Consider the following 27,682-nt stretch of genomic DNA (forward strand, 5'->3'; position numbering starts at 1 on the left):
GGATGGTGGGGAAACCTCTGCAGACCCCCACCCCACCACCTCGAACAACTCCCCTGGAGGAAGTACGTGCTTAATTAAAAAAAAAAAAAAACCAGGAACCCCCCCAGAGCAAACTGGGGAGGGGTTTGAGGGGGTGCCAGATTCTGTGCACATCCCTAGCCCCAATGCATCAGCATTTGTCTGCAAAAAGAACTGCTGAACAAGGGGAGTTTTTGTCTCAGAGATTGAGAACCCTGGCCATTTCAGACTTTCCATCAAAAGGAAACACACTCTCTCCATGCTCAGAACCCAAGCTCTGCAAGAAGGGAAGAACTAAGTATGAATGCTTTTAAACATACACAAACGTGTCAGTGATTTGCTTATTTTTAAATAAGAAAATTTCTAAATGTGGAATTTAGTTCTCCTCCAGGCTCCTCTTTGTGTTACCATTTCCCCATTTCTACAGCCCACACTTCAACACATTCCCCCCAGCAGCAGGGCAGGTGAAGCTGGCTCCCAGGTGACAGTAGCAAGTTTTTAACCTAGACTATTTGTATACCATTTCTCTGTTTTACTTTCCTTTCAACTTCTGTAGAGAATGTATATGTGAATTAGCATTACACTCAGACAACCACATTATATTGCAAATTTTTATTTGTTCATTCCACAGATTAGTGAACCTGTGCCACCCTGTTCACAACCTGAAACCAGCATTCCCTAAAGCACACCTATAAACACTGCATAAGTTCTATCTCTCTACAGGCATATGGTCATCTTATGCAGTTTTACTGCCATTTTTCCCAAAAGTCATTACACCTTATATTTATATATGCTTGTTATTAAGTATTTTATAATCTATCATACAGTAAACCTTACTGTACTCTTTAATTAGGCAGCTCGTGTTAAAGCCTCATCTTTTTTCTAAATCTCAGGTTATATTTACAATCGCAACCACCTTTAAAACATCTTTTGTTTTAAATTCTATACAATTCCTTTAAGCTTCAGGTTCCTGATTCACAAAATTATTAGTGCATTCCATGATTACTCTCCCACTGTTACATACTAGAGAGGATGCAGCATAGAAAAAATATGGGGAATATTTAGGTATGTCAAAGCTTTCACTTAAAACTTGAGAAAATACTAAACTTCTTAACTGTTTTCTGCTCGTTCTATATCACTTTCTCTCTCATTTGTTTGGCTCATTTTTGTGCTACTTTGGTCAAGTCAGATTTTTAGCTGACTCAAACCTCCTGGATTAATTAATTAAGTTCAAAGAATATGAAATTTGGACCTCTGTATCTGAGTGGAATGCCCATGTTGCATACTGCATTCCAAGTATGGGGGTAGACAGACTAAAGGTGCCTGCTCCTCTCTCATGGAAACAGGTTCTTCTAGCCAGTTAAGCATGGACACTGGACCATGGAAATCGGGGGAAGAAGAAAAAGATACATGTGAGTAAACAAACTGAAGCCATGATTAGACACCCAGATTAAAGGCAAAGTGCTTTGCAACTATGACTACAAGGAATGCTGGTGACAATAGAGAATTTGCTCCTGAAGTGTCATGACACTTGGCATGTGTGCAAAGTGAATCTTGTCCCAGAGGTTCCAGCTATTAGGAATCAAGTAGAACATATATTGCATGAGGCTACCGAGCTGACACGACTTATGACGAAGGACAAAAACACAAGCAGTATAGGAACATGCTGACTGACACCCTAACTTAGTCAAGCAATAGCACTTTGAACTTAAGTTGATTATAGCCCATTGATAGTGGCAAGGCTAAGGTCTACTTAAAGCCAAGTTTGTGAATGGGCTGCTTGACTGAAAATCCGATTCCACTGCTCTCTGTCTCAACATGGTCGAGATTGCACCATCCTCTCATAGCAGAGCGGGGGAAATGTCTGTGTGAATCAGGTTCTGAAATGCTCTTTAAAATACAGTAGATTATTCAGTGCATTCCAGGTACCAAAAGTCAGAGTAAACATTCAACATCTGGAATGCTACTTATACAAGTACCATTACAGTACTCTTACAAAGCTCTTTCAGGACAGCAAGTTTCTCCAGAATAAGCATATAAAAAGTTACAGGCTGGTTCACAATGACTCAGTATAATGTTATTAAAATACACTGATGTTAAATCAAAAATATTTTACTATTTACATGTACACAGTATAAACCTTAAATATAAGAATATGCCTATTGTAGGAAGCTTTAAAGAGAATATTCAGGCAGATTGGCCCATCTTATAGTGCAGCAGAACCATTTTTGGCCTTCACACTATGAAAATGCAGATCTTCACAATACTGTAGCAAATGCTTCAGTAGAGAGTATATTAAAGCCTTTCATCAAAAAGTGCCAGTTTTTGTTCCACTGTATTTTACTTTGTTAAAGCCTACTCCAAGCAACTCAGGGCACTCAACTTGCTCTTGCGCAATCTGATTGCATTCCCAAATCAGGCTGTAATTCATTTCTTCAGTGATCACACTGTCCTGTTTGTACTCTGGATGGTTTGCAATGAATTCTCGCATCCATCGAGCAGCTGTCATTAATTCTCCTGCAGGAGGGGAAAAGTTACATTGTAGATTTCATGCTTCAATGAATATGGTATAAATATGTCCCCTTTCATTTGCTTTGTATTTAGGGGTTGGTCTAGTTTACTAGCCCATATCACAACTCTACCAATGCAAACTACAAAGCACTGTTCCTGAACATGTAGCCTCTGTATTCAATGTAAAGTATAAAAGAAAAGTGCTGTAGTGGAATTAAGCCTTTGTCTCGGAGCAAGCTCACGTAAGGGAAAGAAAATGCTGAATCATCCCTGCCAAGCTGCCTGACTAGGCTTCTCCTAAACTATTTTATTTATCGGTAAAAAACTATTTTATTTATTGGTAATTATCGGTAGGTTCAACTTGCTGCCACCAACAGTGGTCCCTCTAATTTTTTTCATCTCTGTGCAGAATGAGTTTTGTTCTGGGCGGCAGTATCAAGGCACTGTGTGCGCACATGCATTCAGAGTGGGGCCTTCCTAATTCAACCTAAGCAGGATCTAAAATTAACTGAGCGGACATAAAAAACTTGTGTGCATACACATGCCTTAAAGCAGGGTTTCTCAGCGTTGGGTCCCCAGATGTTTTTGGACTTCAATTCCCATAATCTTCAAAGGCCATTGGGACTGGGAATTATGGGAGTTAAAGTCCAATAACATCTGGGGACCCAACGCTGAGAATCCTTGCCTTGGAGGGAACAGTGGCGAACAAGCACCCTAAAACTTGCAGAACACTGGATCAGTGGGTTTGGTGCTGTAATCCAAGGTCCCTCTGGGCAAATTTAAAAAAATGTGTAGGCTTGCATGGGATGAGAAAACTGATAGCTGTTTAATGTCTTAGGATGTGCTTGCACCAGAGAAGTCCCCCTTCTCCGCCCTCCCCGCTCCTTTTCTTGAGTTAAAAACCAACTTGGAGAGGTTTGTAAAAAGAAACGAACTAAAAAAACAGTTTTATTCAATTACTGCAGACTGCTTCTGTCTGAGGCTTTCTAATGTTTAGATACAGTTAAAAATACTTAGTAAGATTACAAAAATAGGTTGTCTTAATGCACGCTTAAATGTTTACAGAGGCTTCTGCAACACCTTAGGTATGATTGGTGTAGGCTAGTGTTTCTTTTTTCAATTATGTTGCCGATATAAAAACAGTATCAGGAATATGCAACACACGGACACACCAAAGAAATATAACTCCCCTGACGCAAAGTCTGACTAAACTTCCCTTTTCCCTTGAACTCAACATTCAAGCTTCCTGCCCTCCTATCTTTCAAGGATCTGGAGAGTCATTCCCCTGCAGCCAAACTCCATGGCCACATGTCATCCTCTCCTAATAAAGACCTGCCCTTCTTGTTCCCAGAATTCCACACAACCGCTCTCTAGGTCCCACCCACCTGGTGTACTGATTGGCTGCCCTGGAGTTCACCAGTGTGTTAGTCAAGACAAGGGCTCACTCCTTGTTAACTCCTTAGGGGGAGGGGTGGTTGATCACCACAAGTGCTCAGTGGATTCAAAAGTAAATCACTTTAAAAGGAACAGGCCTTCTCCATTGCTGCCCCTGGTCTTTGGAATGCACTCCCTGAAATAAGAGCCTCCCCATCTCTGGCAACTTTTAAAAAGGTGCTGAAGACATGTATTCACCCAGGCTTTTAATTAGATTTATAGTTTAAATTTTTCATGCTGGTCTTGAATGATTTTAATGTTTAAATCATTTTAATTGTCTAACTGATTTAGTTTTGATTTTAACTGTTAAATTGATTTTAACTGTTTTTATTTGTTGTAAACCGCCCTGATCCATTTTGGACAGGTGATATATAAATTAAATAAATACTTTCTTAACACACTGGACTGTAATACAAGTTTCTCTGTTCCTAGCTACATTCAGACATGTAGGGCAGAAAGTATTCCATTTCTACATTTTTCTGTGGAAGGGTTCTAAAAATATTTCATAAAATTAGTAACATTATAAGCTGTTTACAGGACCGCTGGGCGGGGTGGGTGGAGGCAGTTCCTAACTCACCTTCCCCCACAGATGATCTACAAGATGCTGCTGGGAGTGCAGCTTCTAGATGAACTGCTCTGCTCCAGGCAGCGTGGATCTCTGGAGGCCGGAATGATGTGTCCTGGCCTCCGGATATCCTACAATGCACCACACAATGAGCATGGTGCATTAGGGGATATCCCCATGAGATGGGCGCTCTAGGCACCGGTCTCTGTGTATGCTCAAGCTGTGTGCAGCCCAAGCATATTCAACCCTAGCGCCGGGGTTAAGGGCATGCTCATGCCTTTAACCCTGGTTAAAGGCCAGGGTTGACAGTCGGGCTACCCGTGAGGGCAGTGTCAGGATCGATCCCAGTGGGGCATATGGTCAAACAAACCCAGGCTAGGCTGCCCTAGCCGGAGTTTAGCTATTCGTGTGCATAGCCTCAATGAGTAACACACCAGTCAACTTGAGAAATTTCAGAATTGTAATAAACTTTTCCCCCAGTGACTATCACTCAGGAGCATATACAAAATCTTTTCCCACACCAACGCACTGTCTAACAGTTTGTGAATATGCGTGAGGGAAATTAAGAAATAGAAACACCACATGATAACTCAGATCTCAATCCATTTAGTGGATCAACTTTTTCCAGAAGACCTATGTCACCATTTGCATACCTGACGCTCTCTTCTTTATTAGCTTCAGGTAGTTTAGAATGCTGCATCTTGTATCCACATCCACTTCCATGTTTTCAAGGTAAGAGTTTAAAACTGGAATTAAGCCAGGAAATACTCCCTCCTGTAAGAGACAGACCATGGTTGAAGTAAGTATTTGTCTTAGATGAATACTTCTCAAATCCACCTTCTCCCTTTTGAAAGGATTCTAAACTTTGCTGTGACATTTTTAGATTACAACTGATTCAAGACCCCCAAAAGACAGAGTCTAAATGCAAGGAAGGTAGTTTGTATGGTAGTCTCTCCTCAACTTCTGCCCTTAACTAAAGGAAACCCAGATCAAGAAGTCTACTGGCTGCTTCAACTGTGCTTCTTTACTTGGGTACCTTCACTGAATCAAATCAGCAAGAGGAGCCTAAGGAAAAAGCCAACTCGACTCATACATAAAGACTGAAGTGGGAAGGATACTTTACTGTTTTGCTGCATCTAGAAGAAGAGGCACAATGCCAAGTCAAGTATTAGGAGAAGGAAGGAAAATGTCTGAACCCTCCTCCTCCTCTCTGTTATAAGAAATTGCTGCTTTGCCCAAAACTAAAAGCCACCCTCACCTTTCCATTGATTATTGTATCTATGCTCATTAAGGTATACTCTTCTGCATCCGTTTCTGTACCATTTTGAGCTGTGCCACATCCATCCACTACAGCATTCCCACCTTTTCAAAGGAAGATGGATGGTTGGGGGTGGGGAGAAGAGAGAAGCAGTTAGTTTCATTGTTATTTTGCATTTGGTGTCTAGAAAAAGCAAATTGCAAGCAAGCATACCTTTACAAATGTCTTTTCTGAAATAAAACATGCCCTGCCGGACAGCATCCCGTTTCTGAGCTACTGCCATGTTCTCATCCACCTAGTAAAGGGAAAGTGGGGGGAAAGGTTACACTGGATTCCAAAGGAGCAGGGGGAAGACTGGGTTCGCAGTCTATCTCTGAAGGTCTTGGTTTATGGTGCTGAAAACCTAAACCTGGTTATGTATGGAGGTACACAGCAACTTGGAAACACAGAATGAAACCATCTGTATGCATGATAAGCCAGGAGCCTCTCTATGATCTCAGCTGCACATCGCCCAGCAGCTGCCGTCATGACTCACACTCGCTTCTCTCCACTGAGTTATGTATCCACGTACACATGGATCAATCACATGGAAGAAGTTAAATTTGAGCCAGCTTTGAGATACCCACTTTTTAATTTAACTGGGCAGGAACCAGCTATACCCCACTTGAAAACACTATTCTAGTTCACCACAGAATCAGAGCACTCATCCTGTAAGCATGGTTTCCAATAAAAACAAAAACAAAAACCAACAACAAAAACCACAACCACAACAACACAAAGCACCATTTGTTGGCAATTGTCTGACCTATCTGAGAAGTGGTTTTCAAAACTGTTTCAGGGAATCCTGAGGCTTCCCCAATGCAGCAATTCAGGATTCCCTGAAGGGTCGTTTGCCTACTGAACCGCACAGTGGCAGGGAAACACTGGGCAGTTTCCGACATAGTGTGAAGCCTCAACTGAAGCAGAGCTCTGTGCAACCTGACCTCAGCCCCTGAAGTATGTACTTCCCCTTCCCTACACCACATGATCCTCTACTTCCTTTCTTGGATAAGATCTGCCAAGTTTAGTCATGACGTATGGTCCCACCAATCTCGGTGTAAACCAGGTTAGTGAAGTTCAGATCTCTGGTTCTTGTAGGTTAGGAAATGCCAAAATTGGTGGAATTGCACATCACAACCAGACTCAGCTATCCTAAACTAGAAAGCAAGTAGAGGCTTGTGTGGGGATGTTAACACTCCCGGGGCTGAGGGATGTCACAGGAAGCTCAGCTTCAGCTGAGGTTCTGCACATCTGAACCTGCCCACTGGTCCACTGGTTGTGTTCCAGGGCATATTCTCAATAACAGCTCAGTAGTGAAGTTCAGTAGCCTGGCTGGTGCCCTACTTGAGCTGGATGTACATTGCTGACATGAGCATTCCACAGCAGACAAGTTGATTTATTTATATCCCGCTCTTCCCCAAGGAGTTCACATGGTTATTTTTATCCTCACAACAAACCTGTGAGGTAGGTTAGGCTGAGAGATACATGACTGGCCCAGAGTTACCCAGTAGGTTTCATGGTTGAATAGGGATTCGAATTCGGGTCTTCTTGGTCCAAGTCCAACACTAACCACAAAGACTGGATTAAAGAAAGCAGAAACACTACTGGCTTCCTGACCCACTGTCCTCAGGGTACCCAAACATCCCTCTTTTTCTTAGACCCTATATAAGGTTTAGCCCCAGTCTTATTTCTCTCTAGCCCCTTCTTGCTTCAACTTCCACCCATGGGTTTATACCACCCATTGTTTCCTCTGGGTCCGATTTTTTCAGGCCACTGTCTGCTGTCCCTCTTCCTTTAGGCAGCCATTACTTGACCAATCCTTCTAGCGCTGCTCTACCTTCTAGCATGCAGCATCTTAAGCATACCCAAGTTTCTTCAGATTCTCCTTTCCCAATTCAGCTTGCCCTTCTCCCACAGAAGCTGGACTGAAAACTGTTTTCTCTGATCAACTAGATATTCCATGCCACCATATCAGCTCAGCCAATTTCAGAAGCTTTGCTGCTGCAAAAGTGCAATACAATATGTGTTCTGCCCTTTCAGAAAATTTGTTTTTCAAAAAAGGAAAATGTAAATGCTTGCCTATGATAGATTCTTAGGAGATGCAGCTTTAAGGGGGGGGGGATATCACAAGATCCCTGATAATGGACAAACTGGCAACCATACTAGTAAGCAAGAGACTTCTTTATATTTCTTCATTTATAGAGAAAAAGCCTACACAACTTTTCCTTAGACTATGAAGCAAGTTCTTCATCTTAAGTTCATTATCTCCAATGCTAACCTACATCCTTAATATAAAAGCTAGCAAATTTGCTGCAATGGTTTTAAGTGCAGCTTATTTCAGTATCTTGTATTTCGGATCAGGTTGTTAGATAAATGCAGTATACAAGTATGCCATAGTTAGACAGCTTTGGGAAGGGTGGATTTAGTGCATGGAACAAGTGTGGCAGAATCTCTCCCCTAAAGGGAAACTGTTACCCTTGAGTGAGGGCTATTGTCACAAAAGGCAGCCTTGTGTCAAGTTCCTCCTGTGCACTTGCCATATCCCTCTCCTCATAACGTTTAGGCACACTTACTCATATCATGACATCAATGGACTGTACAATTCCTGTCCCAAATCTGTATCTTTGGCTGTTGCTGCTTTCAGAGTCAGGACAATGCCAAACATGACAACATCAAGCCATGGGGAAAGTACGCCAAAATATTTACAGGGACTAGGGCAGGAGCTGAGAGAACAACATGAAACTGCTGGTATCGGCAGCAGCTCCACATTGAGTCCAATATTTACTCTTAATCAGAGACTCTGTGGAGGTCCCTCTGCCCTAGTAGTTGCCATTGCAATGTATCTTTTAAAAGGACACAAGAGATGGAAAAAATTGGGTTGCATCCCACTTCTACCAGACTGGTGCTCTGGGGCTGCAAATTTGTTCCATAAACAAAAGGAGAGTTGTAGTCAAGCACGGACTCTTTACGTAAGGGCAACTTTCCTTCCATTCACCAAAACAGTGTGCAGTCATGCAGTGCTAGGGCAAAGAAGGTGACGATACAACCTCATTCTAAATGTCACTGGAAATGGCTGTTTAATCTATACAGATAAGAACATAACACCTAGTCTTACTAGGTATTAGGCCTGCGCTATTGCAACTCCCAATAGGTTCGTTTCTCCCTTCCACCACATGGAGGCAGTCATACCTGGTGCAATCAGTAGTATATCGCAGGTAGTATACTGGCTGCAGAGCACAGGGCTCTTTAAGTGCTGACCCTGCACTGGCACAGGGGAGGCCAGGCAGGCAAAGGAAGCTTGGAAAGAGCATGGGGATGCTAGGAGACTATAGTTCCTCTCAGAGCTCTCCCCATGGGCAAGAGTTTAAGTGCCCACTGAGTTGGCACAAAGAAACCTCGGGCTCCGACACCTGTGTACTACTTGGCACAAATTGCACCAGGTACGGTTGCCTCTGTGGCAGGAAGAGAGAAATGCAGGGATGTGCACAAACGGGGGCTTGTGCACAGGTTCGGCACCACCAGGGGCGGGGAGAAGCAAGCATGTTTGGATGCCACGTGCATGCTAGTGCCGTGCAGAGATTCTTGGGAAGACCTGCTCTCCTCCTTTTAAAAGATCCTGCACCACTGAAACAGTTCAGACCTTGGTTCGTGCACATCTCTAGAGAAACAGATGTATCAGAGGTTCCGATACATCCGATAGTTCAGGCCTACTAGGTATCACAATTAGTGTTTTAATGGCCATATTTAGAAGGTGCAAGCTAGAAAAGTTAGGCAGGAACAAAGCAAGTATTTAAAGAAAGTTAATGGAATTATACTTTAGAAGTCTAACAAATGCCATTTAAAGTAGTCACAAAATTATTTATTGTATGTATAATCTGGGAATATCAAAATGATTTGAAAAAGGGGGGACTGTATCTTGTTCATATCCTCATACTTCACAGCTAAGAAATACACTTATGTCCTAGGCTATGAAACTGAGAACCTAGTTGCCACCATTTTGTGATCTCCTGAGCATTGACATTTAACCTGTTAGGCACAGAGGAAGAGGCTGTCTTTCTTACCTTTGACAAAGGAATGAGAAAATCCAGTTTGTATGAGAGAATGACACGGGTCAGCAGCACTACAAACACAACATACGCAGAATTTTCAAAATCTGTTAGTTGGACCTAGGCATTCAGAAACACAAAACAAATTGATTTTGATAAATGTGCTATCACACTCACACACACCCCGCTCTGTATGGCTAATTCACAATCTGACATCTTTAGAATCTGCTGACACAGGACTTGTTCATGTAATAGTGTACCCTAGAATTCTACTGGGAGGTAAAGACAGAAGGGAAGAGAAAAAGAAAAAACTGAAAGCAGACCTTGGGCTCATATTCTCTCTCAGAGAACAGAATGTTCTGTGTCTGACTCACTCAGAATCACTACAAGATCTCCCTGATCCTGCAAGACCAAGCTCACCTGGAATAGTGGTACGGCATCAGAGAAGTTTCTGATTCTTACGGGATATGGGAACTCACTGGTTCACTGGGTATCTTGTCTCCACAGTGAATGGAATTATTGGGAGTGCACTGTTGGAGACTTCCTCGATAAAATGTAAGAAATAGCTTCTGTGGTGACAGACATCAATATCACAGAAAAGCTACACTTCACTGATGCTATTAAACAACATTGGCCAGCCTTACGGCCTCTTACCAAAGAGGACCCCAAATATTAGTCTGCTAAGAGCTGGAAACCTATTTATAGGGCTCATCCTCTCAAAGACTTATGCTGCTATGCACTTCCTTCTCCAGATCTACCTGTCAGTAACCCCATTATAAGTTCTAGTACTGCCAAAAAGTGACACTCGCATAAGTTTATATTTTTGCATATTCAGAAGCTAGAACTTATGTAAGATGATAGCTGAGGACAGGTTTAGCAATGATATGAGGAATGGCTTCTTTATACAAATCTGAAGATAACTAAAGCTATACATAAGGATATGACTGGGGCATAAGGACAACTCACCGATACTGAAATTTGTGAGTTACCACTGACTTGAATGGAGCCAAATGGCATGCCTCATTATTAAAACCCAACCGTTAAACACTTCAACTCATTAAAGAGACATATATGGTAAACATGAAGAGAGTTCTTAGTTCTTCAACTAGATTTTAGTATTATTGTGAGGTTTCATTCACAGCATATTCTACTCAACATGCTTACTTCCTTACCTCCATAGGTCTGAACTCAACTCTCCAGCCAATATCTGAATTTGGAGGAGGCGGTTTAAATCTCATCGTCTGCCAGTTTGTTGACTGTATATTCTATAAGAGAGAAAAATAAACTAAAGCTATGATTTCCATCTACTTTAAAGCAGTTAGCATCTCCCTGACCCCACTGATTTGAACTGAATGACTATCTTTTAAAACTCAAGGTATAAGGCAAGAAATAAGCTATTAAATTGTGGTGCCACACCTGTGGTAATGAGGTCTAGGAAGATTCAACTTTAGAGTACCACATGCAAAGATCTGAATGAAGTTAGCTAACTAGTTACTACTTGTATTTGGAATAGACTATGCAGATCAGAATAATGTAACACAATTATACTGTCCTGGCATACCAGCTAAATTGTTTGCCCTTGTAATCACTCTGTTGCCCTCCTCACTCCTTCTTCACAGCCAGTGCAAGATAATACTCAAAAAGCTCAGTATAAATACAGGCATTTTAAAATATTACTAATAATATTTGTGAGCACAGGAATCTCACAGTATTTGCCTAAATCATATCCAACGACAAACACTATGGGATTTATTAGGATAATCCTAGGCATCTTCACAGTACTGATCATATCTAGGTATATCGTTTTACATATTTAATCAAAGTATTTCAGAAACTGCACCGCTAATTTATAATTTTAGTTTAGCCAACCAAGAGGAGTGGAATTTTATGGTCTCGACAGTACTATGTGCAGCCGACAGTTTGATCCAGTAACACAGCGCGCGCACACACACACACAGTCCTTCCTTCCCTTCTCATGTTGTGCTGCATCAGGTATACCGAAGCCTCTCTAGTCAACACTGGATTATGCTTTGAATAGCCATCCAGGAGTTTGAGCATTTTTGTTGCACTCACTTTGTACTTCAGAGAACATCTGAGGATTTAAATCCAGTTTTCCCGGCTTTGAAATGGGTATTAAAGTAGGATATGTATACTTATGTTTTAGATAGCTGCGTTAATCTATTGCAATAAAAACAGAAGAAAGTGATAGCACCTAGACTGTCAAGATGGACTTAATAGGGATTTGGGTTTTCCGTTTACACTACAAAGCTTCCAATGTCTCCTGAAGAATTTTAGAATGCTTTTAACCAACCTTTTTACTGTACTTCAACCAGATCCTGCTCTGCAACTAATTAGGTGGGCTGTCTCTCATGAAAGCTCATGCTCAAAAGTATCATTCAAATACCTTGACAATCTAACATAGTGCTACCAGTTTCTCGTATATACAGGCACAACTGTAAATTCAGGCATCACTTACTACATGCTACTGTAAATCATCCAGCACCTCTTTATTACATACCCGAAACATTAAACATGAAGCAGACTTTTAAAATAAGGAAACTGGTATAAGATACAACCTCAAAATGGTCCGATTCATTTGCATCATCCAGATGTATTTTCTCTTCAAACAAAGTCAATGGATCTCGAATAAATAAGTGAGCAATGTGTTGTGCCAGAAGATGGTCAATGCCTGTGAATCAAGAAGTTGGAATAGATTTGCCTGAGGTTACCTCACCAAGTCAAGAAATAGTGGAACATTCACCACTCACATACTTCCTGCAGGCTCAGCCCAACCATCCCTGCTATGCTGAGGCGACATGAGTTGCTGCTCCCAAAAGCGTGTGTCCAAAGCGTGTGAACCAATTTCCACCTCAGGCCCAGATTCCTCGTAATCCTTGCCCCTGCCCACTCCTCTTTGAAAGCAGAGAGCAACAGGTTAGGAGGCAATCCTCATCTGGCTCCGTCCCATTTTTAGGCAACGAAAACCTCCAGGAGATGCTCTTTCCAACTCTCCTAAAATCTCCAAGAAAAGGAGACTTTTTAGCATTCCTGGGCAGTTCCTTTAACACTAAATTGTCAACATGCAAGCTGCTGGGAATCTAGCCTGCCTAGGAGTCATGCCTTTTTACCTGGAAAACTGGATCTCCCTCTCCCCCATCTCCCCTTACCTGGCAGAGACAGCCATCTGCATTGCAGCCTGCTTGTTAAAAAGGTGGAAGGCGAGGAAGCTAGACTGGAAGGAATCAGCCAACTTCCCTGGATCTCTGCCTTGTCAAAAGGTAGGGTGGGGCGGGGGCGGGGGAGTGGGAGAGAAATGCACTGTGACCAAGAGGGAGCAGCAGGACGGGGATGACACATGTTCTGTGGCCTCTAGGGAGAGGTAGAAATCCATCTGCTGCCTGAGGCTGCTGCCTTACCCTGCCTCATCAGCAGCAGGCTGGGTGTGGGTTCTAGGCTCACAGTGGGTTCTAGGCTGGCAGTGTTCCTCTCTTCCCTTCACCCAAATATATCAATTGCTTAAAACAACCATTTGTTTTCTGAAGAGACCACCTCATCTAGAAGATGAATTGGCACATATGGTACTGTGAAGTTATTACAAACTAAATCACAAAAAGCCCTTAAGGATTATGTTCTCTTAAGGCAGAAATCAAAGCCAAGCAAAAGAATATAGCCTCCCTGTGGCATCCATCTGAATACTTGCCTTCATTTATTAGGCGATTGTAGATTTCTTTATCTACTGTCAAATCAATGTCATTGTATTTTTCACCACATTCAGATAGGTAGCTGTCTATGGAATCATATCTGGATTTATTGATTCTGTAGCGGTTGTTCTTCAGTGGCTATGTAATTCAAGAAGATAACATCTAGTACAACAGATACTACATAATATGAACAGTTATGCTACTTTTACAGAAATTCAAAGTGTGCTTTTCAGTTGTCCAATATAAAGCAAGGTGGTATGTTATTTTAAGAAAAGGTTACAGTAAATGCGAGCTTAACCACTTTTAATCTGCCAGTCCTGGATGGGACTGTTCCTCCCACAAAAGGAACAGGTACACAATCTGAGATTCAAACTCAGGTATCACAGGTTGAGGCAGTGGCCAGAGTTTCTATCAGCTTCAGCTGATATGTCAGATGAGTCCGTTGCTTGAAATAAGCAACCTCAGAATAGTAGTACATTCCAATGTACTCAGGGCTGCCTTTGAACGGAGTCCGGGAACTAGAATTGGTACAGAATGCGGCAGCCAGGTTGGTCTCTGGGTCACCTCGAGGAGACCATATTACTCCTATATTAGAAGAACTACACTGGCTACCAATATGTTTCTGGGCAAAATACAAGATGCTGGTTATAACCTATAAAGCCCTAAAGAGTATTTAAGAGAACCTCTTCTTCACCATGACCCCCACCACCTGTTGAGATCATTGGGAGAAGTTCGTCTGCAGTTGCCACCAGCTCATCTGCTGGCTACTCAAAGACGATCCTTCTCTGTTGCCACTCCAGGACTCTGGAATCTGCTCCCTGCTGAAATAAGAGCCTCTCCATCTTTGACTATTTTTAAAAAAGTCTTTAAAAATACATTTATTCACACAAGCGTTTAAACTAGACATGTGGTTTTAAATTGGTTTGTTTGTTTTATGTTGTTGTAACCTGCCCAGACATGGACGTTTGGGGAACTGCAAAAATATAATAAAACTTTCCACATTATATATTTTAAATAGTGTCTACTTTGTTTCAGATTAATAGCAGTTTGTATTTTAAACGTAGATTAGTTTTTAACACTAAAAGATTTGCACAAATTTGGACACAGTGGGATTAATTCCCATCCCTCTCGTGTGTGCTTGCCCCCCCCCCCCCCGATGTGATATATAACATACACCTCTTGTCATTAAACATTACTATGAAATTTGCAAGCCTATTTGCAATTCCACAGAACCATACAATTTCTGGGACAAAGGAAGTGAAAGTCACACTTACATATGAAATTCTTTATTTTGTGCTACCTGGATTGAGATTTTTAATTACAGCACACAAAATCTTGTTATAGACAGTGCTGTGCGGCCATTTATAGAGTGCTCTCCTCTAGGAAGAGGAAAATCTGGTATTGAGCATAGAATTCCAACAGAGCTTTCATTTCAAAGGAAAAAAAAATCTAACTTTCAAGTTTCTGCAATGAAGTTAGGTAACATATAGGCAGTATATGCTTAGGTATTTTGCTTTTAAGTTGTGATTATTGGCTGCCTTAGACTGTTTACATTATTTGCTGCTTTTTTAATGTTAATCATGTTTTTAATAAGTTTTATATTGTTGTACACTACCTTAGAGATCCTAGGATAAAGAGCAGCATAGAAACACAATTAAGTATATAAATACACATACCTCTAACCCCCTTTCCTCCCTTGTCCTGTCGTCTACTGATGCAGATATTACTCCCCAACGACAATCAATATCTGTCACATAGCCTCTGTAGAATGGAGCTGCAGCACTTAATGCCATCTAAAGAGAAATATTTTTTAGTATTGGACAATATTCATAAACGTATCATCACATACAGTCTTCTGAAAAAAAAGCAAGATGCAGTTTGCCTTCAACAGCAACTACGACCATGACTCCATTATATTCAGCAAGTCATATGAACAATAGTGTGCGTGCACTGTTTTATTTAAGCTCATGACAGGAAGGAAAGTATTTTTGCCTGTTCTACTTCCAAGTTCTCTGGGAATGCAGGATGCTGCACGGAAATGGGAAGCTGGCTAAATGTGCCACTCCCTTGTGTGAACAGAACAGACTGTTCAGATACGACCCAATGTGTGACAAGATAAAGTTCTACCACTCACCACAATGGGGCAGATTGTAGCAAGCTGATCATAAAGATATCTTGCTTCAGAAATGCTGCAAGCCTGGAATGTTACCTGTGGGAGAATACCAAACCACATTTAAATCAAGCTGCATGGTCACTGTAGCAAGCACAAGAATCAACTTCTTTGGGGGACAGACTGCAAAAGCCAGGTTCATGTAAAATATCAAAACCAACCACAAGACTGTCACAAAGTATCTTTCCTCAGTATGTTGCTGGGGAGTAGATTAAGGAGAATTGCGCAAGGGTTTAGCAGGTTGGGAGGTATGTCAGTAATGCAAATTAAGCATCTTCTTCCCTCTTGAAGTGGGATTAAGCTCCCAACCTACTCTCCCAAACAGTTATCTGCTCAGCTCCCCCAATTATGCTAGTCACCAGGCTACACAAGCAACTCAATGGAAGCAGAGACCCCTAGCTTCTCCATGTTGTCATGTACCATATATCACAGAACCCCTCCTGCCATTCGTCCGAAGTCTCTTCCTCCAGAAATATAAGAAGTGCAAGAATCACTCAAGTCCTATTTCCCCTTTTCCTAAATCTCTGGGGCAAGCACACACATCTCTATAGCTTAATTCAAATATCACAAATCAACCATGATTAACGTAAACCACAGTTTAGAACTGAAACCATAGGACAAGCTATATATAAACAAAGCTATGAGCTGCTTCTCATCTTCTTCCTTTTGAATCTTTACATTCTATTTCTCTTCATATGCCTTCCAGAGTTACATGTTCCTCAGATATCAATATCTGAATCAGACCATAGATTGTATCTGTTGTCTCACGTCCCCATCCGTTTTATTTGACAGCACTTTATCTTTGGAACTCATTGCTTCAGATATTCATATGACTCAATCCCTCTGATTTTTAATATCTGATTTTTAATATCTGATTCCCCTTTTCTAAATTGCTGGGATTTTAACTTAGTACCCCCTTCTTCCACATCTTTCCTCCCCGCCTCCCCCTTTCTCTTTCTCATGTGTTTTTTTATTTAGACTTTATGCCCATGGGCAGGATTTTGTCACTGTTTACTCTTATGTGTCTTGGGGTGGTGGGTTTTTTTTTTAAATTTAAGAAATGCCATCAGCCACCATGATTCAGTGTGATGTCTGAACTGCCACTATCCCCAGAAAGAAAAGGATGATGGTCAGCTTTGTGATGGAACACATGAAGAGAAATCAAACATGTAGTCAACATACCAAATGCTGCATGAAACAAGACAGATGTTGGGGGAGGGGGAGGGTATAAGAAAAGAAATAATGGAATACTTGTCTAAAAATCCCCCAAGTGTTTAGGATATATTGTTTTTACATTTAAAAAGTAATCTGAAATCTTGGTTTAAAATTAGACTTGTGTGTTCTTTGGTTCCCAAATATTATTTTCTCACCTAAGCGAGATTTCATAGATGTGGCTGTGTTACAATACTGTTCTAATCTACCACTTTCAAAAGAGACGGCAGGCGGGGGTGGGGGAAGAGAAGATAAAAATGTGAGCTCACACACAACAGGATATTATTGAAATAAATGGACCAGAGATTAGATTTAAAATGACGCACAAAAGCTCTACAAAGAAGGTTAGCAAGAACAACTAATGTAAGTTTTTGTTTTGTGTGCCCCCCAACCCCCAAAACAACAACAGTGACCTTACCTGAAGGCAGCAGTTGCCCATTCCAAACCCCATGGCATCCATATATACATGGTCAGGCTGGGCTGCTCTTCCTGCTTCACCATCATCATTAGGGAATGTTTCTATAAATGGTGACCGTGTATTCTTATCCTTAAATACTGCATGAGACATGTTGAAAATAAGTTAGTTCGCTCCCAATAACCCTTCTCCCCTTTTAGAAATTCTTTGGTTTACTCACTTGGTACGTTTATCACTACTTTTTCTCCTCTTCTGTGTCGAATGTTTCTTGTTAAAGTACTAAAATAAAGAAAAACAAACTGTCCTGTAACACATTCTCAAAACAAACAAACACCCCAAAAAACCCAACAAAAAACAAACAAACAGTGCCCCATGTATATTGTATATTTTAGTTATTGAATTGCATAGTTGGTTGATTGGAGGTTGACAGTTGCCTTGAGCTTTTTGAAAATGCAAAATATTTCAAATATTCATTAGTGGTTAATACACAGTTGTAAATACTTGATTTATTTTTAAAATGGATTTTGCTTTCAGGAATTTCCTTCAATTGCTTTCTCATTTATGCAAACCCTCCCTCCCCGCCAAAAGCAATTATATTATCTTGACCATAGAGTCCATAGAAAGCTCTAAAGATGTGGTGGGGGTGAAGAAGGGCAATAGAGCTCACTAGCTTAATATTGTGTGTACACACTGCAGCCCAATTTTCAGCTCCTGCAACAGTGGATAGGGAGCAACAAAACAGGTGGAAGGGGGTCGGGGAGAATGGTGGTGGTGGTAGGTGCTGTTGTACTGTGCTTCCAAACAGCAAGTTCAGCCCCATTACACTGTAGACAGTTCTACTGACTACTGTAGCCTCTGGACATACACTTCCAGTTAAAGTGTGAAGAATTCACTAAGCCAGGGTAGGCAATCTTGGCCTTCCAGCTGTTGCTGAACTGGAGATGACTGGCTGGAGATGACAGAGTTGTAGTTCAGCAACAGCTGGGGGGCCCCACCCCTACTCTAAGCAGTCAAAGCTGCCTCCTCCTCATGTAGTCTGTCCTCATCAGCAATACAATTGTAGCAGTATCTGAGGAAAATGCTACCAAATTATTATTATTTTACATATTACTGAGCAAATAAGCAAAGGTTCTCACAAGTGTTATGGGCAATGGGCGACAGCCTGGCTAGGACAGAGCAAAGCACTCCATCCTTGCAACAAGCAAATAAGGAGCAATAATTAGGGCTGTGTGACTCTCAGAGACATATCCTTGGATGCAAAAATGGCTTTTGTGGGAAGGGGAAACAAATGGAAACAGTTTCCACCTCTGCTTGCACAGTAATGAGAAGCAAGCCTCGAGTGCAGTTAGTTTAGTGACTCCTTTTGGGGATGGAGTTAGTGCTCCACCCTTGTAAGGCTGTGTAACATGCCAACCATTGGCATTTATAACTACCAAGTGTGCACACCATCGCTTCATCCATTTTCAAAAGCTTAAAGTAAGCTTACAAACTTTTTATTCCAAAGAAAGAAAAACATTCTGTGATTGCATTATATATGCAGAGAAAATATAGGTAACTCCCATACCCAAATGTACTTACCTAAATCTTGGATGTTTATTGATAGCTTCATCTGGAAAGAAGAGAGACTTGGATGCTCCTGTCTCAACAGGTGTTGGGTCATATTCTGGCATCGTAAATCCTGGACACCCTAATCTATACATTTCAAATAAGTTGTGATTATTTTTAGGCACCTTCCTGTTAAAATTCCAGATGATAAAAGAAATAAATCCTCATTTAGTTAAGCTTAAAATTAATCAGAAATAATGAAAAAGCTAATTAATTAATTCTGATTAATTAATCAGAAATAATGAAAAAGCTTTCTTGTTAGGTGTCACATGAACAGCAGTGTAAATGGTTAAAGGAATTCTCCTAAGATGCACTAGTCTATAAAATAATTTGAGAGAGGAGGTCACAAGTTTTGGCCATTGTCCTAACAAGTTTAGAAAGTTCATATGGTGCAGCTTATCTACAGAAAGGACGGCCAAACTAAAGAGACAAGAACAAAAGAAATAGGTTACTTGTTACAGTATTTGCATTTAAAATGTCTGTTACTCTCTTCTCAGGATGTATTATTTTGTACACTAATTTTAGCATTTTCAGCTATGAAGTGGGGAAAACCTGGGAGGAGAAACTCGATGCCAGCATCATTTAGAAATGTTTTCAGATTCTTTCATTTTAAGTTCCAACAAAATGAGTTGGTTTCACCCAATCCAGAGCTTGAGGTGTGATCTGAAGTAGAACTTGGTCTACTTCAGACCAAAGAGGCTTCCAATTCAGTTCAAAGGGATGAGCACACAAAGCTGAGTGAATTATTTGCAGGAAGCAGGTCTCTGTGTATGCTGGAGCCTTCACACCTGCACAATATATCTGGATCAGTACAAATGTCTCTCATTTAGATACATATAAAGATACATATCATTTAGAAACGTATACAGGGAGTATATTGCTATGTACAACTAGACAGAAAGGGAATACACACTATTTGGGAATACCATAAAGGTAATTATTAACACCTTCCTTTTCTCTTCCTCGGAAAAGGGACACAATTGTTTCTTATACAGCCCTCAGTTGGTTCACAGCCATCTTAAACAAGCATATTTTCAAGCCATATTGGAAACCGAGTAACCTTGGAAATGATGTGACAGTGCAAAGAGCTTCATTTTGTTTCAGCACAGAAGCAGCTTCCAGACGTCGTTTCCTCATGTTATCTTGCACAGTGTTGAATTCAGACATTGTTCCTCCATAGGGCTGCCCAGGAGTCCCTTCAATCATATAGCTTCCATATTCAGGCCTCCAGAGAGTTGGATGGCTACAACATAAAGGATACAATTGAAATATTTTCTAGCAGGGTGGATTTGATTTAAATCAAACTGATTTAAATCACGATTTAAATCACTAGCAGGGTGGATAAAAATAAAAAAAATCTGATTTAAATCAAAAAAATCTGATTTAAATTTAAAAAATCTGATTTTTTAAATTTAAATCGGATTTTTTTTATTTTTATCCACCCTGCTAGTGATTTAAATCGTGATTTAAATCGTGATTTAAATCAGTTTGATTTAAATCAAATCCACCCTGTTTTCTACTGACAGCAAAAGCCATGCACAATCGTAACTATGAATTACATTTATCCTATAGACGAGAGACTGCGAATGACCTGCGACAGGGTGGGTCAACCTTCATTCCATCATGCCACATTAGAAGATGCTCTTGGTAAACTGGACCAGTTTGCCCAGAATCAGTTATGCCCACTTTAAATTCACAGAGAATCCCACAAGTCAGAGAAATATTACTCATTGTTGTCAGCAGAACAGTACTGCTGCATCCTATCAGGCTCACAGGTCGAGGATACCAAAAGGGCCATGCATAAATGCAGTTCTCATTTGGCAAATTTATTTACTTATTTTACATTTTATATCCCGCTCTTCCTCCAAGGAGCCCAGAGCAGTGTGCTACATAGTTAAGTTCCTCCTCACAACAACCCTGTGAAGTAGGTTATGCTGAGAGAGAAGTGACTGGCCCAGAGTCACCCAGCTAGTATCATGGCTGAATGGGGATTTGAACTCGGGTCTCCCTGGTCCTAGTCCAGCACTCTAACCACTACACCACGCTGGCTCTATAGTACGCAAACTATATTTTACTAGTTTATTTTAGTAATATATTGAAAGCCCTTTTAGGACAGGGAAAATGTCATTTATTATTTATCTTTCTATGTAAACCACTTGACCATTAATACAAATATGAGCAATGAACTTATGCCATCAACTGCTTTTTCAGCGATGTAAACAGAGCTCTCAAATTTAGCAGAATTTTTCTGATCTTGAGTACACGCAAGTTAGGAAGTTAGCCAACTTTCAGAAATTTAGTGTGCAATTCTAAGAGCAGTGGCTACTTACTTAGGGTTTATCTTTTCACCCTTTTCTTGCAATGTATGAAGAACTTCTTCTCCAGTTAAAGACAACTGCGCTCTCTTATTTTCATGGTCAAATGCTACCAACATGTATTCCACCTAACACAAAAAACCCAAAATATTGAAAAATGTCAAAACAGACATAGATTAGTGTTACTGAAATAAGACATATTAGATACTGTTTGGAAATGCAGTCAGTTTACTGCTGAACTGCTTTAGGTAAGAATAATTAATGTTTAACTTTTTATTTTCATAAACAAGATTACAACTTTGCAATTTTCTGAAGTTCACAGTACAAGTTCGCAGTACACCATGAATAGCAGCATCCAACAGTTACCACTGTGATTTTTCAGCATCTCCAACTATTTTGATCAAGGGGGAAAAGCCACTAGTATTTCCCCCAGGAATTTACTCCGATTCATTGTCCAGTTCCTCAGCACTAATTAGCACAAAGATCATTCCTATAAGATTACAGTTGCTGCTCTTCGCAACAAGGAGAAAGAAGAGCTGCTTTTCATAGGTGCACTAGTCTGTCCCCTATCCACATGACAAAATTTAACAACGAGCGGCCTGTCCAGGTGAAAGGCCCATTCCAATCCCCTCTTAAAAGACGGACAATCCACACTGGTGCAACTAAAGAGTGTTATGACACATTACACCTGGTTGTATACAGACTTGCTGGTGCGATCTGTATGTTCAGGGAAGTCTAGCTCTAAACATTCAGGTTGAGCCTTCTCCCTCTACTTGTAGCATAGTAACATAGTCTAATCTGTGTCATGTGACCTGGCATAACTAAAGGATGTGCAATACATACCACAAACCCGGAAGCAGGGTTTAGATTTATTATGAGGAACTAAAACCAGAGATTATAGTCATTTGTACACAGCTGAAGAAAAAATGTGACAGATTAGAGAACAAAGAATGCCTTTCTTTGAACAGTATACCACTGAGCAGGGAAAAAGCTATAAAACAGGCTGTTAAAAAGTCATGTTTACTATGTTTAAATCTATCCACACTCATTTAAAAAGATTACTTACGAACCTTTCTATTTAAGAGGTATCTTTCTGTTCAATTTTAGGCAAGACTGAGTATACTGAAGGTTTTTATTCTTCACTGTTGCACAAAAAAGCAAAGCCAGCTTCCCCGGTGACTTTTTGTGACAAAATATGTGAAAAAAATTATTAATTGTTGTCAATTAACTAGTCATGTTTATTTAGGAGTTATACCATGATTTACTCTACAGGCAATAAAGACTGAAGCACACACATTTCTCTCTCTCTCTCACTCACACACACACACCCCACAGAAATTAACACACTATACTTATGTATAGTGTCTAATTTGAAGTACATTTGCATTTTTTAAAAAAGCACTTCAGAAAAATCTCAACAGCAAAGTAGTCCAGGGAACCATTTTGGCAACCAAAGATCTCTTTTAGAGCAACTTAGCTTATATTTGTTAAGAGGGAAGTTTGGATCCATGGCACACACTACATTTGCCTCCTCTGAATGAATCTTATTGAGAGTTTCCTGACCATTCCATGACAGAGCCAATGATATGGGTTTTATGGACATTTTGAATGGGAAATGTTCAGATACCTGAACCAAAATATTGGGTGGTGGTGGGGGATTGAATACATTTAATTTAATATAATGGTATATTCAAATCAACTCAAAGCTCTACTTCAGAATTTTTAATGCAATATTTCATATAGTTTAAAACATGGTAATAGCACACATGCCTTTTATACTATTTAGGTTTTATGGAGGTTTTTACAGAGGTTTTTTACCACACTGAAAAGAGCTGTGCATGTATTAAATCATCTCATGTTACTAATTAATCTTACAAAACAATGCATTTTTAGAAGTATAAGGCATCTGAGTAGAGGCTCACCTCCAGGCAATCTTGGAACTGGGTCCTAATTTTGGTCTGCTTTTGGGTCCCAAACTGCCTTGGTCTGCCTGGAACTTATGCTGGAAACTGGACAGAGAGAGTGGTGTCTGTGACAAGTTCCATACCCTCATTTTAGCTCAAGGGCTTCTGAGACACTGAATAATCTGAATGAGGTCTTTCTTCATCTTGCTTTACTGAATAACTGCAATCTTTTATCTCTTGTTATTGAAGGGACTCAGTCATCAAGGTATAGTCTTAGTCCCCTTTTTACAAGAGGTAAACTAATCCCAACCAGACCCTCTTACAGTCATATAAGTCATTTTGGGAATGGTCCCTCATGCTTTGAATATAAAACAGAGAGCAAGGGAGAGAAAGCAGACATGGCATTCCTCCCGACCAAACACACACAAAGACGCCAGCCTACCTGCTCTCTAACCAAAATGGTGATTGGGCTCTTCTGAGGAGCTAAAGCAGGGCTGCACAACTCAAATACCCTAGTGGGCCGGAACCATCCACAACTTGGTGTGCAGGGGCCGAGGTCAATTTTTAGCATATTGTTACATTAAAATTAAAAATCTTATTAGTTACTTGTGGATCTATTCCCCCTATCAATGGACTCATAGTTTTAACCAAGGATAGTGGCCAGAAAATAGGTCCTGTCCCTGCTCAATCAGTGGGGCCCCTGGAAGGCCTGCCAGCCCCAAACAAATGCCAAGTTCTCTCCTCACCCTAAATCAATGGTCGTTGCTTTCAGGCTGCAATCCTCAGTATGTTTACATGGGAGTAAGCCTCACTGGGTACACCATGGAACATATTTCTGAGAAAATTTGCCTAGGATGGTGCTATAAGGCAGTTTCCAGCTTCTGTGTTGCTGCAGGAGACCTGGGGGGGGGGGGAGTTAAAAAAGTCCCTGCGGGCCGAATCCGGCCCCTGGGCCTTATATTGTGCAGGCCTGAGCTAAAGGAAAAAGACTTCCCCACCCTCTGGACACCGACTGGCTGCCTGAGGAGTCAGTCAGCCTAATCCCTCTACGATTGGTTTATAGGGTGGTCCTAGGACCACCCACTTGGCAAAAACAGAAGCAAGCATGCTTATTGTCTCCTGCCTTCTTAATATTAATATTTTAAAAGATCATCTGGGGCTTTTCATTTGTTCTTTGAGGATGGTGCTACCGCTGCCCACCTCACAACTCTTAAAGCAGCTGCAGGCAAGAGCAGCATGGAACAGAGGGAGGGAGTAGGAACAGAAAATGCAGGCAGAGACAATATGGCTGACAGAAATTTAAGGTGAACACAGCCCACAGATAAGTGGATACAAGAGTTGTTTATTCCTGGAAGAGTGGGGACATCTTTCCCCTTTATTCCCTATATATTAGGGCCAAATGTCTAGCTATATGTCATCACTTGCCAACTGATAACCAAAAAAGTGATTCTCTTCTGCTCATACTGCATCTGCAATCTCACATCCAGCAGAGTTGTTCGGAGGCTAGGACATGCCCCTTCTCCCTTGAATCAGAATTATGTGGTTAGGCTGGATATGTTTCAGTTTGTGACTCCAGAGGATTTGGAAAAGCTGCTTGGAATGGTGTGTCCTACCGCCTGTTTTCTTGACCCTTGTCCAACATGGCTTATATTATCTAGCAGAGGGACGGTTGTAGAAAACGTGGTAGATATAAATGCTCCTCTGAGGGAGGACAGAATGCCTTCTTGTCTTAAGGGAGGCAATAATTAGACCTCTTCTGAAGAAACCTGAATTGGATCTCTCCGAGTTAAGCAAATATAGGCCCGTCACCAACCAATGTTCTCTCTAACTTTTTCCATCTGTGTGCGGAATGAGTTTTGTTCTGGGCGGCAGTATCAAGGCAGTGTGCGTGCACATGCATTCAGAGTCGGGGCCTTCCTCATTCAATCTGAGTGAGATCTGAAATTAACTGAGTGGACATACAAAAACATGTGAGCATGCACACACAGTAGAGGGAACACTGTCACCAAACTTCCATGGCTGGACAAGTAACTGAGAGGGTGGTGGACTCCCAGCTCCAGGCAGTCTTGGAGGAAACTGATTATCTAGACCTGTTTCAAACTGGCTTTCAGGTGGGCTATGGGGTAGAGACTGCCTTGGTTGGCCTGATGGATGATCTCCAATTGGGAATTGACAGAAGGAGTGTGACTGTTGGTCCTTTTGGAAGCTCTCAGTAGCTTTTGATACTATTGACCATAGTATCCTTCTGGAATGTCTGAGGAGATTAGGGATGGGAGGCACTGCTTTGCAGTGGTTCTGCTCCCACCTCATGGGCATGGTTCCAGATGGTGTCCCTTGGAGGCTGTTCCTCTTCAAAAACTGAAGTTTTATATGGCAACCCTCAGGGGGTCCGTACTGTCTCCAGTGCTTTTTAACATCTACATGAAACCGCTGGGAGTGATCAGCAGGAGATTTGGTGCAGGGTGTTATCAATATGCTGACAACACCCAAACCTATTTCTCCACATCAGCATCATCAGGTGAAGGCATAAGCTCCCTAAATGCCTGCAAGGAGGCAGTGATGGGCTGGATAAGAGATAACCAATGGCAACTGAATTCATATAAGAATGAGGTACCAAACCTCTCCTTGATGTCCCAGGCTGAGGGTGGTGGGCAGAGGTGCTTTCTATCAGCTTCAGCTAATACACCAGCTGCATCTGTTCCTTGAAATGAACAACCACAGAACAGTAGTACATATTGTAGTGCTCAGTCACTGACCAGCTCCTCTTCTCCCACAAGGAGTAACTGGAAGTGAACCCTGCCCGACACGCTGGTGAACTCCAAGGATCAGCCAACCAGGACATCAGGTGGGTGGGACCTAGAGAGCCATGAGGAGAACATGTGGCCATGAGCTGCAGGAATATCTCTCTGCAGGTCTGAGGAAAGCCAGGAGGACAGGGGACTTGAATCCTCTAGCATGTTCCGGGGAGTTCAAGAAGGAAGCCAGGGTCTTTGAGCTTCTGGAAGTTAGTCTAGGGAAAAGTTTGTTTAGTCAGACTGTGTGTTAGACTTATTTTCTTTCGTGTGCTTTGCATTTCCCTGAAACCATTCTATTGTTTACCTGTAAAGTAACTAAGCTAAGCCTGTGCCCATCCAGCTAGGGCGTTGCAAATGACTCTGTAAACTAAAGGTGCTTTTGTATTTTTCTTACATCCCTGTTCTTTGCAACTGGGTAACCATGATTTTTAAAGTGTGCCGCCCCAATATCATCTGGCATGCTTTTTGAAGTATTCTTGTAACCTGCTGAGTATTCCTTTTACCTGTAACTAAAAACTGAGAGAGCCTCAAACAGAAGCTGTCTGTAGTATTTTGAATAAAGTTTTTTTCTTTTTGTTCTTTGCATTTTTCAAGCCTCTGAGCTGATTTTTAACTCAAGAAAGGGGGCTTTTTCTCTGTGCAACATGCCTCACACGTTAGCAACTACCAGCTTTTTCACCACGTGTAGGCTTGCACATGGAAGGATTTTGTATACTCTTCGAGTAGAAAAAAGGAGTTTTTGCCTGGGATTTCCACCCAAGCCCAGGGGTAAAAGGACTTAAACTCTGTCGATAATTAGGTGGTGGTGGCAGCAGCCTAGATCCTACCAAGATTATAGGAAGGTTTTGGGAGAAGCCTTTGTCTGGGAAGCATAGAGGGGATGATTCAGCATTTTAATTCCCCTCATGTGGGCTTGCTCTGAGACAAAGGCTTGTAATCTGCTACACATTTATTTATATACCACCCAAAACCTATGTCTCTGGGTGGTTTACAATAAAACAGTTAAATGTGTTAATTTCACATTTAACACAATGTTAAAAACTGTAAGTCTAATTAAATGCCTTGGTGAACAAATGTCTTCTTGGTATCAGTCTATGTGGCATATTGCCATATCTGAAAAACTGACCCATATTATTCGTCTCCGAGTCGGTCAAGCTAATTCTAATGATTTTTTCCATGATATGGTCAGATTTTATTCTGTTCACAAATCAAGATAATTTCAGTTATTCTCTTCCATTTAATTATTTACATATCTGGAAGGATGGTTAATGGATGTCACTATGTATCAGTTTTAATATTCATGTTTATATATTGTCTTAAGTTTTAGAGCCGTATAGCTTAGATATATTTTAAAAAACCCTACCCAAAGGGCACTTAGAAGCACCAGAACCCTCGGCCAAATGCACCCCATCTTATCTGTATCAAGCTTCAGTTGGTTAACCCTCACCTAACCTAAAACTGTCCCCAGCCATTTCCTCTGCCTCTCCAGGAGCAGAAGATGGAAACGACAGAGAAAACTGGATGCCATCTGCATTCTGAAGACAAAGGATTGATAAGCACATCTTGTCAACAGTGGAAGTGTTAGTAATGACAGAGAAGCACCAAAAAGGGAAATGCAAGTCACAAAAACCAAGCATTTTACCTACAACCTTCACACAATGCATCAAAGAATCCCTGGAGCAAGTGCCAGAACA

General features: G+C 41.1%; 1 protein-coding gene across 4 annotated transcripts in view; it reads right to left on the reverse strand.

The window, feature by feature from the left end:
- Positions 1-615: 615 nt before the first annotated feature.
- The window catches only part of GCLC (glutamate-cysteine ligase catalytic subunit), a 34,155-nt gene continuing 7,088 nt past the window's right edge, over positions 616-27,682 (reverse strand). For 2 of the 4 annotated variants that reach the window (XM_053286376.1, XM_053286378.1), the window contains 15 exons: positions 21,305-21,417; positions 20,035-20,217; positions 18,948-19,061; positions 17,590-17,648; positions 17,373-17,509; positions 15,707-15,781; positions 15,249-15,365; positions 13,572-13,710; positions 12,448-12,560; positions 11,044-11,136; positions 9,887-9,991; positions 6,000-6,081; positions 5,787-5,890; positions 5,182-5,302; positions 616-2,535 (listed from right to left, as the gene is read on the reverse strand). In XM_053286376.1, the coding sequence (XP_053142351.1) occupies positions 2,327-2,535; positions 5,182-5,302; positions 5,787-5,890; positions 6,000-6,081; positions 9,887-9,991; positions 11,044-11,136; positions 12,448-12,560; positions 13,572-13,710; positions 15,249-15,365; positions 15,707-15,781; positions 17,373-17,509; positions 17,590-17,648; positions 18,948-19,061; positions 20,035-20,217; positions 21,305-21,417 (1,764 nt within the window). In that variant the 3' untranslated portion in view covers positions 616-2,326. Of the gene's footprint in view, positions 2,536-5,181; positions 5,303-5,786; positions 5,891-5,999; positions 6,082-9,886; positions 9,992-11,043; positions 11,137-12,447; positions 12,561-13,571; positions 13,711-15,248; positions 15,366-15,706; positions 15,782-17,372; positions 17,510-17,589; positions 17,649-18,947; positions 19,062-20,034; positions 20,218-21,304; positions 21,418-23,211; positions 23,299-27,682 lie in introns of all 4 variants that reach the window. The other 2 variants (XM_053286377.1, XR_008313937.1) reach the window with 2 other exon arrangements.

The sequence above is a fragment of the Hemicordylus capensis genome, chromosome 1 (genome assembly GCF_027244095.1).
Source record: "Hemicordylus capensis ecotype Gifberg chromosome 1, rHemCap1.1.pri, whole genome shotgun sequence".
Taxonomy (NCBI): Eukaryota; Metazoa; Chordata; class Lepidosauria; order Squamata; family Cordylidae; genus Hemicordylus; species Hemicordylus capensis.